This window comes from Fringilla coelebs (assembly GCF_963513975.1).
Source record: "Fringilla coelebs genome assembly, chromosome: 1".
Taxonomy (NCBI): domain Eukaryota; kingdom Metazoa; phylum Chordata; class Aves; order Passeriformes; family Fringillidae; genus Fringilla; species Fringilla coelebs.
In genome coordinates, this window is record NC_140028.1 from 89,996,418 (window position 1) to 90,011,509 (window position 15,092).

General features: G+C 46.1%; 1 protein-coding gene across 1 annotated transcript in view; it reads right to left on the reverse strand.

Moving 5' to 3' along the window:
• Nucleotides 1-1,781: 1,781 nt before the first annotated feature.
• The window catches only part of GMPR (guanosine monophosphate reductase), a 41,054-nt gene continuing 27,743 nt past the window's right edge, over nucleotides 1,782-15,092 (reverse strand). Inside the window, exons 8-9 of the mRNA XM_084220737.1 lie at nucleotides 13,885-14,044; nucleotides 1,782-6,138 (exon numbers count right to left, since the gene is read on the reverse strand). Of these exons, the coding sequence (XP_084076863.1) occupies nucleotides 5,958-6,138; nucleotides 13,885-14,044 (341 nt within the window). The 3' untranslated portion in view covers nucleotides 1,782-5,957. The remainder of the gene's footprint in view (nucleotides 6,139-13,884; nucleotides 14,045-15,092) is intronic.

Sequence of the window (15,092 nt, forward strand, 5' to 3'; positions counted from 1 at the left end):
ACTTGCTTTAAAAGTCCAGGACCCAGGTACTCTCCCGTCGAACAACCTCTGCAGAATTCTTGTTCCAGTCCACTGGGTTTGGATCTGGGCAGCTGAGGGCAAAAACGGGCCGGGGGTGGCTGCAGGTTGCTCGGACAGCCAGGCGCTTCGCGAAGTTACTAATCTGGTAAGGCATAGATGCAACTCTTCACGACAGTCAGCTAATGTTGAAACTCACAAATGTATGTATTTGCTCCTTTTTTTTTTTTTTTTTAATAATGTATTAACTTGTTGAACACTGTTCTTTTTGCAGTGTTACAAAAGTGGGGGTGGGGGAATTTCCCAACCTTTTTCAGTTTGGGTGAGCTACTGAAATCCATTTTGTACTAGCTATGTCACCACTCCCGGCAGCAGCTGGCAGTGGCGCTTGGCCGAGCCGGGGTCAGGTCCAGCCATTTGACATCAGTAGTTTTTAAAGTAATTTTTTTTTAAATTGTCTAGTATTACTAATGAGGGTTATTGCAAATCACACTTCCAGTGTAGTTCCTAGTGTAGGCCCAGTAAAAGGGATATCGCAGCTTTGTGTTGGGGAGAAATTGAGCTGACATGGCCAGTACAAAGGAGAAAATAGGGAGGGAATAACGTTTTGCACCTTATTGAAAAGAGGAGAAGATTTTAAGTGCATACAGACATAGTTAAGAGCTTTTATTGTGACAGGAGAACTTTTTTCCATATGCGTGCATACTCTCTGTAATTCCAGTGTAAAATATTGTACTTGCACTAGCTTTTTTAAAACAAATATTAAAAAAAATGGAAGAATTCATATTCTATTTTCTAATGGTGGTGTGTCTATTTGTAGGATACACTCGCGTCTGTTTATTGAATTTTATGGTCCCTTTCTTTGATGGTGCTTGCAGGTTTTCTAGGTAGAAATTATTTCATTATTATAATAAAACAATGTTTGATTCAAAATTTGAACAAAATTGTTTTAAAGAAATTGTCTGTATACCAGTACAAGTTTATTGTTTCAGTATACTCGTACTAATAAAATAACAGTGCCAATTGCAAATGCGTGTTTTTGTCTTTTATGACTGAAGGGGAGAGAGCTTTCCTAGGGACTTAATTTGCCCAATTTAATTCCCTGCCCAGTCCTCCCCCCCAGCCCCATCCTGGCAATGCATTTGAGAGCATTGGCTTTTATTTTTGATGGTGCCCAAAGGCGGCCTGTACCCTCCCACCCCCGTGGCCATAAAATGCTCTGCAGCCCGTCAGGGTGAAGCTCTTTATTGCATAACAAAAACCTGGGAGCAGTTGGGATGATTGGGCAGCACACACGGGGGATGCCACAGCAGAGGGAAGGGGGGCAGCGCTCTCATCACCATCTCAGCAGGGCTGAGCAGGGCAGCAAAACACTGAAAGCCCAGCAGCTTTTTGGCCAATGACACAGAAGCGCTTCACAATTATCACAGGCAATGCCAGGGAGTTCTGGACTCCAAACTGATTTATGTATGAAAACTTTAGCCAGCAAACACTGGGTCAAATAAATGTTGGGGAGGGCTCACTTAAGCATCTAGGTGACCACAAATGAAGCTAAGGCTGCATTTAAGGGGGTGGTCTGTCCTGAGTGCAGAGCTGTGCCAGCATCTACTCAAGACACGCTTCAACCCTGCTGCCCCTGGCAGCTCCCAGCCCACAGGGAAGGGCTGGCCCTCTCCCACCTGCTGGCCTTGGCTGTTGCAGAGGGAAAACTGCTGTTCTTGAGCCCTGGCCTTTCCCCCCACCACCCCCCCACCCCACCCCTCTTCTACACAAGGCCAAATCTGGCACTGGCTGCAAAAGCCCTCCTGGCTCCAAAAGAGAATTTTTGGTGTAAAACTGGTAATAGCAACTAAACAGCACCATCCCCTGGTGGGGGATATGAGATGGTGATGGATAGACACTGTACATACAGCGGCAGAAAGCTGCAGCAACAAGTCTGTCACAAGAGTGGAGTTCAACAGGTATAAAGTAGGGAGTGCTTGGTTCAGAAAAGCTTCAAACTCTCATCATGTCCTTGACTGAAAGCACCTGTACCAACACAGTGGGGCTTGGCCAACAGCTGCCACATTTCTTCCTTATCCCCATCCTTTCTACCCCTGCTGTTGACTAGCTGAAAGAAGAGAGAGGCACATTTTATATGGGAAAAGCTCCCCCAAAGGCAAACAGAGGCTTCTTATGATCCTGCCTTATAACTCTCCGTATTTACAGGGTGTCCCCATCCTACATTCAAACCCCACCATGCCCTAAGAGAGAAGAAAGTGGCACCAAAGCACAGCCAAAGCCCCTGCCCCATGGCCAACGGGGACTGGCTGCTCCAATGAGCAGAAGGGAATGTGTTTCTCCCAGAGAATGGAGGCCTTTGTGGCTCATTTTGCATCTGTCAGGATGCTGGCTCAAGCCCACCCCTTTAGCAACTGCTCACAGCTACAAGGAGGTGTCCACTTGCACAGTGCACTCCTTGCAGCCGCCACACAGTCACTGGGGAATGAGCAAGGCTGCTCCTGTGCCGAGCCTTTCCCTCCCAAGGAGAGTTCTGGTAACCAGGCTCTGTAGGCAGGAGCCTACCCTGCAAAAGGTGCTGCAGCAAGAGCAGCACTGGGAGGGCCAGGGATGTTAGAGGTGCCCTTATGTTTCAAGAAGCTACAGGCAGACATGCTCAGCAGGGATTGCTTAATGACATAATATTGTCCTTTTCAGCATCCCCACTTGTAAGTCTTTGGTATGTTAAACTGCACCCCTGTGGAGCCAGTGGGAACCTCAACACTGCTCTTGGGAGCTCAACAATTGCCTGGCTGGGGGAAGCAGGCATGCCTCTGGCCTACAGTACAGGCTGTCACACTCACAGCATTCCTCTGGACAGGATGGGGTTGGAGTGTAGGGTTAAAGGAGACCTGGTTATGCAGAATGACTCAACATTAAGCAATATTAAGCACTTAAAAAATTTCATTTCCCACAAAAGGACACCAAGTAACAAAGAACCCAGTTAGATGTGCAGGTGAGGTAGATCTACAAATGGCACATGGCATTTGTCAGTCGTTGTGGTCTTGACTTGGACCATCCTGCCAGACAAGTATGTTCCTGGCTCCCTCTGCCTCAGTTCCTTGTGGGAGTGGCAGCAGGCTTGAGCAGGGTACAGGACCTGGAGCTAAATGAAGATCAGGGCAACAACTGCAGCACAGAAATAGGTGTTAAAGGGGACTCAAGTGCCTTTTTTTTTTTTCTTTTTGTATTTTCCAGCCTGTCTCAGCTGCACATACACAGTGCCAGTGGTGAGCACTGACATAGCTAAGGGTTATTCCTGAACAAAATTCACATATAACTGGGTGAGATGCAAACATGCCACCGGTTCAGCCTTTCTGCATCTCATTTCTCTCTCCTGGCTCACTTTTGGAGAGGAGAAAATGAAAGAAAACACGCTGTTTATCAAAACAGTAGTAAGACCTGCTATTCAGAAAACCAAATACCTAACATCAAAACTTTATCAGTCACCATTCATGGCATCAAATGTCATTCACAGACTGAAGAATTCTGGGGACAGCTTAAGAATAGCTTGTCCCTCTCCTATTAGTCACTGATCAGAGGTATGTGCAGGAGTGGGAGGAAAGGAGGTGGAAGAGAGGCCCCATTTGCCACACTTGCAGAGAGGCAGCCTCCCCTTGCCCCCAGCACCTGCCCTTTGGAAAAGAAACTGAGTCCATAATGAAGCTGCTTGGTTTGGTGTGGGCATGATCTTTTAAAAAAATGTTTACAAATATATATTTTCTTATATGCATATGTATTTCTTAAATTCCACTTAGAAATGTAGCTAAAAAAAGTAGAAAAGCACTAGTGAGAGTGGGCATGAGACCAGCAGAGTGCTGCACGTCCCACATGTGAAGGCACCAGTGTGGAGATCCACCTGTGGTCAGGCCTGGGTCGTGGTGGTCCAACCCCACCCCTGACAGAGGTGTCCATTTGCTTCCCCTCTACATCACATAAATAGAGGAACAGTGCTGTCCCACAGCTGTACTGATGCAGAGAGGTCACACTGCCCCTGCTCTGAGCCTAGTGCAGCTAAGAGCAATAGGTGGCCCATGGTGCCTTTCTGTGGTGGAGAAGCCTGGCATTCTCTTAACATGATGCTTCCAGGCTGGAGGGAACAGAGATCAGGGCCTGGATTTACAGGGCCTGCTTCTCTTCTGCATTCACATTCCTTTATGATATGTGGGCAAGACAAATGGTCCTTGCAGCCAGCACAAGCATAACCTGTGCTCACATCAAGGCCCTCTTTCTCTTCTAAAGCAGAGGAAGAGGTCATCCCACATTAAGAAGTACATCCTACATGTTAAATGGAAGACATTTAAAATACCAGGCAATTTCCAATGCGCACAACACACTGAAAAAATCACCAGGGCTTGTGGCCTGGATTTGCTTCTCAGCATGGTTAACTGTACCAGTCCTTGTGATTGGCTTTTTGAGTCCAGCACGTGAGTTTAATTCTAGAGTTTCTCTTTGCCATTCCTTTTCCTACAGATCACTTTTTTGCTTTTCAAAGGAAGCCTGCCTCTTTCCACAGATGTCTACAGGAGGGGAAAGTAAGACTCTGAAGTACTGAAGTAACATCAGCTGCATTATGATCTCAGCAGCAGTCTAAAGTAAGTGGCCAAGCATTATTAATTAATTGGTGCTCACTTTTACATCATTTATCATATCGAGCTACTGTAGTATTCATGTGGATGCAATGTGTATTTCCAAAGAAATTTTCATTGTGATTTATCAATTAACTATCAGGCCATTACACTTTACTGAGGTGTTACCCAGAGTCTCAAACATTCACTGCTGCCTTCAGAGCAAATGCTTTAACTCCATCTCAGCCTGACAGTGTCTTGCAATCAACCAGGCTGTTCTGCCAAAAGCTCTCTCTTGCTTTACATCATGTCAAGGACTGCAAAGGAATGGTACCACATAACCAGAAGGCAATTTGATCCCTCTGGCCTCCTCCACCTGGCCACAGACGATGCACTGCACAGCATTTTTACATCTTTGCTAAATGGATGTGAGCAGGCAAGGGAACAAGGGAGGGCTACAAAAATCATTCCCCCCCTTGTCAGGCTTACAGTTGCTGAGTTTCAATGTCTTAAAAACCTGTTCCCGGAGAGCAGGTAAAAGCAGGAACCCAGGTCATTCAATAACTGCACTTATGATAAAGCAGGCAAGCTCTGAAAAGGGGTCACCTGAATGATCTCCTCAGATGGGGGCAGGGGGGCCAGCACGGTTTTGCTACATTCAGTGCCCGCTTCTCTAAAGGGGCAAGTTGAATTGAATAGGGAGGTTTAAGTAAGAACAGCAACATCAGCCCTGTGAACTGAAAGTGACAGAGATGTGGCATTTTTAGCATCACATATCACCAGCAGCCAGGCCTCATCTACCATCCACCTCTGGCAGCTGTGCCATAACATCCGTTCTTTAGCCAGAAAAAAGATGAAGAGAATTTGAGGGGTTTTTTCTCCATGCAATTCCTTGCATCTTTTTCTCTCCCAGCCTGCAATTTCTGAAAGGTGCACTACCAGAAAGTGGTGGTAGCTGACAGGTCAGTCTTAGAAAAGGGAATGTGTGAATGTGTGCAGGCGTTAACAGCCATGTCTGTACAAGCCAATTCCTTGTTAACTGAGGTTTCAGCAGCTATTTATCAGCAGGGGAAAAAACAGGTGAAGAAATGATCAAAAAGTAAAATAGGCACAACGATAAAAGATGAGGCAATTGCATTTTGAATCAATGGCATTGTGTTAATAGCATGACCTTCCCCTTCCAAATCCCAGCCATAGCCAATGGCTATGACACTGCCGTTCGGAGAGAGAGGGAAGTTTGCCACTAACACAACATGGAGGAGAAAGCAAAGGAAGAGAGCAGCCCTTCCTGCTCTTCTTCCCCACCCCTCTCTCCAGCCCCCCAGGCCTAGGCTAGGAGAAGACCTGGTTGTGCTGCTGGGTGACCCGGATAAACGTCGTTCTCTTGCTCAGTTCCTTGAGTCTGGCAGCTCCCACGTAGGTGCAGGTGGAGCGCAGCCCCCCGAGGATGTCCAGGATGGTGTGTTCCACATCCCCTTTGTATGGTACCTCCACAGTCTTGCCCTCTGAAGCCCTGGAGAAGAAATCAGTCACTGCATTCAGATGGATATAAAACATGAATGTCTTTAATGGAGAATTGTGGAACTTTGCAGGCTACAGTTTACAAACGTGCCCCCAGCTTTACTGCTTGCTGCTTGGTGCTCTCAAGCACTGAAATGCCTCAGCTCCACTCACCACCAACACTGAGAAGTAGAAGCAGACAGATCTTGTAGATGCTCCAATATCCCATAAGTTTATTTACAGATCTGCCCCTTCCTCCCCTCTACCATCTGCCTACAAGCAAGTGGAACTTCCAGCTTTATTGAAAAGTAAATTTGACTGTGAGAGCTGCAAGCTTTAAAGTGTAAGGAATGGCCAGACACAAGCAGAGAAATGTTGGAGCTGGTTCTCAGTAGGCACCACCCAGCACAGCTCTACAGAGGCTTCACGGCCCCTGGGCTCTGTCCCGCGTTTCTGATCAGACACAGATGGAAGTGCTCTGGCTGTCTTCTATCAGTGTGATTTTCCAGAGCTCACAGAGAGAGAGTGGGAAACCTGTTACAGAAACCTGCTGCACAGCTGTCCCTTGAAGCTAAAAGGTTATCTAGCACAATTCAGTGCCAGGCAAAAAGGCCAGAAAAATACCAGTGCTGTGAATACTGTCAAGTGCTGGTGCATGCCAGCACAGACTACAGTGTTCCCAAAAAGCACCTCTGAAGAGTTACATGATGGAAGAATCCAGGCAAATAACTTACGCTCCTCCTCCAGCTTTCTCCAGCCCTATGTTCAGCAATCCCTCCTGTAGCAGAGACCCTTAATCAGCTGATCTAGCAGCTGATCCCACTACACTTTAGAATAAGCTTGTTCTGCCTAGCACACGGGCTCTTCTGGGAAGGCAAGCCTTGAAAAGGGAGGGTCCAAGACAGATGTGGGAGGGAAGAGGAGATGCTTTTCTTCTGCCCTACAAAATGGAGGCAGAAATCATGGCAGCAGTCTGTCATTCTAAACGTGGCTTTATTTGCTTTTTCCTTAAAAAAAAGTTTCCAGGGGATAGTATACAAGAAAGGGTATGCCTGCTTGTAGGCTCCATTTGTGAATCATTAACAACAGCAACAGCTGCTATGTGGAGGTACTTCAGTGTGAGCCTGGCTATATTTCATCCTGTTAGTTTAAATGTGAGGTCACAGCCCTAGGGAGACAAGAAAGGCGAAATGTTGATATGCTATGTGAGTAAGGAGCCATGATTAATCTCCCTACATCTGATGAGTAATTGACTCTTTCTTGAAACTCTTAAATAAGCACTGCAGTGGATGGCCAGTGGAAGACGGATGTGCCATTGGCATCTTGCAGACTGCACAGGGCTTAGGGGTCTGTTGCATGGCCTGGGCTGCTGGGTGTTCCCAGGCTTTTATTTTCAGCTCCAGCACCAGAAGGAAAAGGCTGGACCCATGAAACGACACTCATGCTACTGTTCCTGGCTTTTGGCCATGCCCATCTCTTCCAGTCAAATTTGGGAGGTTGAGCTCAGGCTCCAGGGAGCTTCCTGCAAGATTTTGAGAGACAGTGCCATGTCTGGGATTTGCAGAAATCAGTGCAAATTCTACTACGTTCTGCCACCTGACGAGCTCTGCAGCTGTTCTGGGCTGCAGGGTTTACAGCATTCGTGCATGGCCACCCATTCAGTTCATGCATGAGAGGTCAATTACCTGATGCATGAATGTGCCATCAGTAAATGTAAATCCCCTGCTAATTCATGCTTAAGCATCATGTGGGTCATAAGTTCCACATTGCTCCTACAAGCATGAGCGCTTGGTGGTCCTTTTTTCAGTGAAAAAATACAGAAAGGGGTGATGGTTACAGCCACTGCCCTGGGAGATGTCCCTACAGTGGCTACAATGGTGTTAGGAAGCTGAAGCTTCTGGTTTGCCACTTCAGCCTTTGGAGACCAAGATCTACAAAAGTGGTGAACACCTAATGACAGAGCCCCAAAGCTCTGACAGCTAAACACTTGCTATTGCTCTTCCAGTGTCAGCTGGTGGGATGTCCTGTTGATCAAGGAGTAACCTGTAGACACCATACTAGGGAAACCACACCAGAAGAGAAGTGTGAGATTAGCTCCACAGCCTTGTCCACAGGGATAAAGGGATGAAGTTTCTGATGAATATACTCAAGCTGTGCTAACATTAACCCCAATAGTCTTGTCCCCAGAGGAAAGGGGTTTTTAAGAGATAACATGTTGCTCAGAGTGAGCTGAGGAGTCATCTGGCTCCCAGGGAAGCGTGAGTGGAATTTCACTACGTGTATCCACACACTGATGCACTATTAATTGCTGTAGTCTGGCCCAGGGGCGGGATCTGTATCCATATGGGTATATAACCAAATGTTAACCCCTTCAACACAGTGCTCAGGATGGAGGAGAGACATTTAGTAAACCAACTGCTACAGTATTAATCCCTGGTGGGGAAAAACTCCCTGGAAAAACTCCATTTTTCCTTCCACAGGGAGGAAAAATGGAGTTTTTAACTTATGTATGTTAAGACTGTGATGATGTCGAAAGAGTTCATATTGGATTAACCTTCCAAGGGCTCCCCAGTACGTGCTTTCCCAAGGAGTGACGTACAGGCCATAAATTGCTGGGCTTGCTGTGTTCCTGTGTGAGTGCCAGATTACTTCATGCATGCACAAGTGCCCAATTAATTCATGCATGAATAGCCAGTAATTTCTGCATAAGCATCCAATCAGTTCATGCATGCATGCCCAAATTATTTATGTCCAAACACCCTGTTAGTACATTCATGAGTGCCCAACGTGATGAGCACCCAGCTGACTTCCACCAGCACCCACATGGGTGCTGTGCTGGGCAAACACCGTAGGGTTTAGGTGACAGGGGGGGCCAGTGTGACCTGTGTGGGCTAAGGCCACGACCTGCATCATTCCAGAGATGTTCCACCTGGCTCCAAAAATGGTGTGAGCCACCAAACTTTCAGCAAGTCAGAGGAGCACATGACACCTCTCCTAAAGTGTATTCATGAAACAGCAACGGCCACTGGGAGAGGAGACACACCTGGACACACGTGAGGAGACACGCAGCTAGAGGCACCCTTGAAAGGAGGTGGTCCATGCCAAAAGTGTGCACTCCCAAAGGGAGTGTAGTCCCTGTGTGACTCATGCTAGAACAGGGACAGCTGTAAAGGAACTGTGTCCTATGGACAGCCATCAGTGTTACCAACACACCAGTGTTTTTGTTATTGCCAAGCTGTGGTTACTGCAAGTCAAGGACTTTCCTGTTCCTCACACCACCCCACCAGCAAGTAGGCTGGGGGGCACAAGAAGCTGGGATAGGACACAGCCAGGACAGCTGACCCAAACTGGCCAAAAGGACACTCCATACCATATGGCAACAGGCTCAGTATATAAACTAGGGGGGAAAGCTGGCTGGGGCAACTGCCCAGAAACTGGCCGGGCATTGCTTGGTGAGTGGTGAAAAATTGTGTATAACTTGTTTTGTATATTATTAGTGCTGTTGTTATTATCCTTTCCCTTTCTGTCCTACTAAACTGTCTTTATCTCAACCCATGAATTTTGCTGGTTTTCCCCAATTCTGTCTCCCATCCCACTGGGGGGTGGAGTGAGCAAGTGCCTGTGTGGTGTTTAGCTGCCTGCTGGGATAAACCATGACAACGAATTACACGGGCTGTCACAAAAGCTGGCACACTTGGCAGAGAGCTGCATAAGCAAGTCAGCAGGAACCGCTGAGGGTTTTGCTGCTCTGACATCTCTCCTGGAGTTATGACCCAAAAGTAACCCCTTCTCAGAAAAGAAGGTGATGACAGAGCAATTGAGGCTCCCAGCGGCTGGGAAAGGTGTGCTCAGATGCTCTCAGCAGTAACTCTGACTCTTGCCAGCCACTGAACAGAAAGAGAAAACTATTTGCTTCAGACTTTTTGCACAGGGCCTGGTCTGTGGTGCTCCTGCTGGCCAGCTGAAGGTTGTTGCATGTGTGTGGTGGGTGAGAATCCTGGCAGGCTGCATGGGATGAAACACATATGATGGTGCTCTGTCAGCCCAGCAAAATGTGGGTCAGAATAAAAGTGTCAGGTTGCCCTGGCATGAAGCAATCTTTTGAGTGGGGCATATAAGAAATGGAGGAACTGGGGGCAAGTCTTCCAGACTGTCTTTGGGATACACAAGATGGTAAGCAGCAGCCGGCAGTTGGTGCTATTCTGTCTCTGTGGCCAAAATTTCACCCTGCAGTTAATATTAGGTGCTGAAACCCAGCTTAGTAGCAGCTGTGAATTGCTGAGTAGCCACAACAGAACTGCAGCATTCACACAAAACCCATGAAATTTCAAAAAGGTTAGCAAAAACAAATTAGCTAGAACTGAATAATACTGCATGCATCCTAAGTCCCTGCTTGCCTTATTTCTCTTCTCCCACAAAAGAAACATAAAAATTGCCTTTCAGAAATCCCCAGCTCTGATCCATATTCCTCATGGAAGGAGGTGAAAATGTAAAAATAAGCCAATATATAAATGACATAAGATTAATGAAAGTGAGTACACAGATTAAATGGGATCAGCTTGACATATTCATTACAAAAACAATTACTCTCATGACTTTATTCCCTGCCACAGCCATCTCACCTTATCTGTCAGTTTTAATGTAATTGCTGCAGGCTCAGGTTCTCTAGCCAACACGTGTAATTTTGAGAAGATGAAGTTAAATGACAAGCAGTCTGATTCTGCAGGGGACTGAACACACTGAGCTCCCCACTGCTCCAATAACACACTGTGAGTGTTCAGGCTCTTTTAAAGACAAAACAGCTTATTTGGGTCACCAATACAGACTTACAGCTGGGCTTTTTAAATGCATATAAAGGAGCCCCACTGACTTGACCTTTTTGGGTCAAGTTTGGGGTATCCAGCCTTTAAAATGCTGACTAAGAACCCTTTGGTTCTAGCTTGCCATCAGCTAAACTAGGAAGTGATTAAACTTCCTGTAACTTTTACTATAAGAGTGATTCAAAGAAAACCTTATGCTGTTTCAAATCCTCCTTCAATGCATAGCACATTTACAATGCTGGATTTAGCAGCTGCTATTTTTAAACCACAGTGACACTCATGCTGGGACAGGCCAAGGAAGACCGAGCCCAAGGCTGGTACAGGTAGCCAGGTCAGGGTCATGGCAGTAGAGTGAAGATGAGTATCAGCACTTCCCTAGTTAAGAGCCAAGGCTCACAGATTTAGTGTTTGAAACTGTTGTATCTAGCAGTAGACTGGGAGACTCCCCCTATGCTACCTATTAGTGGCACAGAAATGCAGTATTTCAACAGAGACTAAAAATTTCAGATTGTGCTCCTGCTCCCTTGCTGCTGAGAAAGTTTCAGAACCTGGACCCCAGGGAATTCTCAAATCAAGGATGCAAATCAAAATACAGCTATGGATCAAGGCAAATTTGTATAGCATTGCCCAAAATTACTTCAAAAGGTCTGTCTAGACTGAGCAAAATACAGCACCTTTCTGGATAACTTTGCTCCTATAAGACTTGCACTTTATAGTAATTTTTAAGAGGGACCAGTGTCAATTAGTTCTCCCGCTGGCAATAAATTTTGTTGCCAGATCACACACACCTAATTAGGTAGAATAGAATTTAAAAGCTGCCTTGGTCCTTTGTCCTCCTGGTACAGCCAGCTTCCTCAAACTCTTCCGACATCTTTCACCAGCTCTGTGGAGGCCAGGCCCTAAAGACTGCGCTGCACTGAGATCCACACAGCATGCTTGGGCTGCTCAGTGAGATGGCTCTCAGGGAGATGCCAATAACCACATGCCTGAGCAGCATCAGGCCTTTCCCACACTCCAGCTGACTCAAGCTCAGGGTAGCACAGGACAGGAAAAGATCATACAGGTAAAGGGTGCCAGCACCACCGTGCAATTGGCAGCTGCCACTTTTATATTATGAGACACTTCTTAGTGCTGTCCACTCAGACCATTTGTTCAGAGGCTTTGATGACAAGCAGACTTGCTGGGGAACAAAAAAAGAAAAAAGAGCCCCCAGACTGTCCACTGCTTCTGGGCGGTGACATATGAAATAAAAGTGAATCAAAGCTCAGAGATATGCAACCACATCTATCTGGTGCATCATTTCAGCTTGTCTCAGATGCAGATGGCATCTTGTGCAGCTCTTTCTTCTGCAAAAAAACAGTTGTGTTTGAAAGCAAAAATACTGAACGGGTTGCCCAGAGACCTGGTGGATGCCCTATGCCTGGAAACACTCTAGGCCAAGCTGGACAGGGCTCTGAGCAAACTCATCTAGTTGAAGATGACCCTGTTCATTATGGGAATGTTGGACTAGATGAGCCTTAAAGGTCCCTTCCAACCCAAATAATTCTGTAATGACACGAACTAGGCCAAAGGAGATGGTTGTAAATGCTCTGATGGAGGCTAAGTTTTACTACTTTGCACTCCACTAAGTACTATGTGAACAAATACACAATTTTATGGTGCAGAGAAAAACCACCACAGGAGTCAATGCTGGGGTGGAGAACAGGAGGTGGGATCAAAGATCCTTCTATCTAGCATGACATCTGGGATTGCTATCTATCAGCTTATCTCTGTGTGAAAGCATGAATTCCATTTCATTTTGTGGATCCCATTCTGCTTTACATTCTGTGCTGTCACCTTCACAGATCTGCAACTCTTACCCATAGTAGCAGCTGGGCACATTGGGAAAAACCAGTATTCTGGAGTGGTTGTAGCAGATGAAGCCAACAAAACCCATCAATCCTGCGTGTCTGGCTGGAACTGCAGGTGTATTGAGACTCCTGCAAACAGCAGTTTACCAAATGGGACCAGAGCCTGAATCTATGCCAGCAGAGAAGACTCAAAAGGGACCCCTCAATAAACCAGTGTTTACTGTAAGACAGGAGTCATTCTCTAATAAAGTATGTAAGAACCATGTTGTCCAAGGGTAGTGACTAAGACTGCCACTCATAAGAGAAAAGACACAGAGGTTTTCTGATATCATCTGCTTTTCCAAGAAATCAACATTGTCAGCACTTTCCAGAGTAAAACAGCAATGGACAACAGATTTCTTTGCAAAATCTGTCTTCCTTTCCTCTCCCCTGAGGAGTTAACTCAAAAATGAAGCTTCTGCATTCTGCATTATTTGAGGTTACTCTGGCGCTCTGTTACCAAAGAGGGCTGGGAAAACTGTACAGCAGGCTTCTGCTGCCTATGAAGACTGTCCCAGAGCTGCTGCTGGTGACTGAGCGCTTTGGAAATCCTGGGCCCTCATCTCTGTACTGGGAAAACTCCAGTTGAGCTTCGCCAGCTCACCAGCACCCCCTTTCTGCAAGCAGAAGGGAGCACGTGGGCTAGCTGGGAATTCCTACACCCACTGTGGACAAGCAGAGGGACAGAAACTGCAGCCTGGTATGTCATGTTCCATGTGTAGTTCATACATATCCTGAAGAAGCAGTAAGTCAGAAGAGTGCCTAATGACTTCCCAGACCACACAACTGGTGCAGCAGTGACAGCACACCATATCAGCTGCAAATGAGTGAACATCACTGCTCTCAGCCAGCCAACCCCAGCTCTTTCTCCCTGTCTCCCTCTGGACATCATCCCTCCCTCAGATCTGCTGTCCTAAGTGTAGGCAACAGCTGCTTCAATAGCAGCAGCATATTGAGTAGCAGCACAGGCCTGTTTCCTTCTACCCAGCTCTGCTCCAAAAGTTCCTGGATGGAGGGCTCACTGCAATTGCTCCTGTGTGGAATTCATACCTGTATTCAGCAACCCCTCCTGCATGCTTCTTCATGGCTGTTTCAGAGCTCATTCCATAGAATAGTTTCACCTTCTTGCCATTCCTTTCTATAATTTCTCCAGCACTCTGGTCATGGCCTGCAAACATTCCTCCAATCATGACGAAGTCAGCACCAGCTCCTGTGATCAGCAAAAGGACACGTAAAAAGCAGGGAAAGGAGAAGGGGAAAGCCAAAGCAAGAACACAGTGATCTCTGGAAACAATAGCCAGCATTTAATAGTCTGATACGGAGTCCCCTCCTGTAATAGTCACAGCAAACTTGGACAAAAAGCTTAACTTTAGAACTGACACAGGCTGAATTGTATTTCTCTGGTACTTTAAATGGAAAAAAAAAAAAAAACCTTTTCTGTTACAATGACAAAGATATAGATTATTCTACTCTATCCCACAGCCTTTTACTTTCAAATTCAGTTTCAACCCTACACTTCATAATAGTATCTGAGCACAATTCCTTATTAACTGTGATTGCAGCAATCAGCAGTCCTAAACACAGGGCTGGGACCTGTTAACTCTGTACAGCTCAATGCTGTACACAGAAGTGGATGGTTCCTACTTCAAGAGCTTTCTAGGCCACAAGTGGAAAGTGGGCATGGACCCTGAAGGAAAGCAGACTCATGGATGTAATGTAATCCTCCCAGCAATGACATATAACAATTGATTCAGATTTTTAACTGAAATTATGACTTTTCAAGTCCATCACCCGTCTGTGTTCAGTGTTATTCTGGATGACTCCTAGTCAAAGAGATCTGGATGAGTCTGCATTTGGTTCCTGTTTAAAAATCCTGGTCCAAGGACGATCACTCCTGAGTTCTATGGTTCTCAGCACACACCACAAAGGAAGTCTAACCCATACCAACTCCTAAATATGTTCCAGATACTGAACAGCAACACTGAATTCTCAATCATGACTGTTCATCTGTCTATCTCCTCTGGCTTTGAAAATCATGAAATTTGCTCTGCTGGGAGTAAGATCAGGAAGAAGGTTTTTGGAATAATTCTTAATTTTCTACTGTGATCTCCAATATTTCCATCTGGGCTGGAACTATTCCACCAGCAGCTCCTCCTGTGATATTTTGGCATATCTAGTCTTGCTTGGAAAAGTTTGGCTTTTAGTCTTTTATAAGCCTGTGGTGACCCTGAAACAAAGCATTTTCCTGTTCATAATCT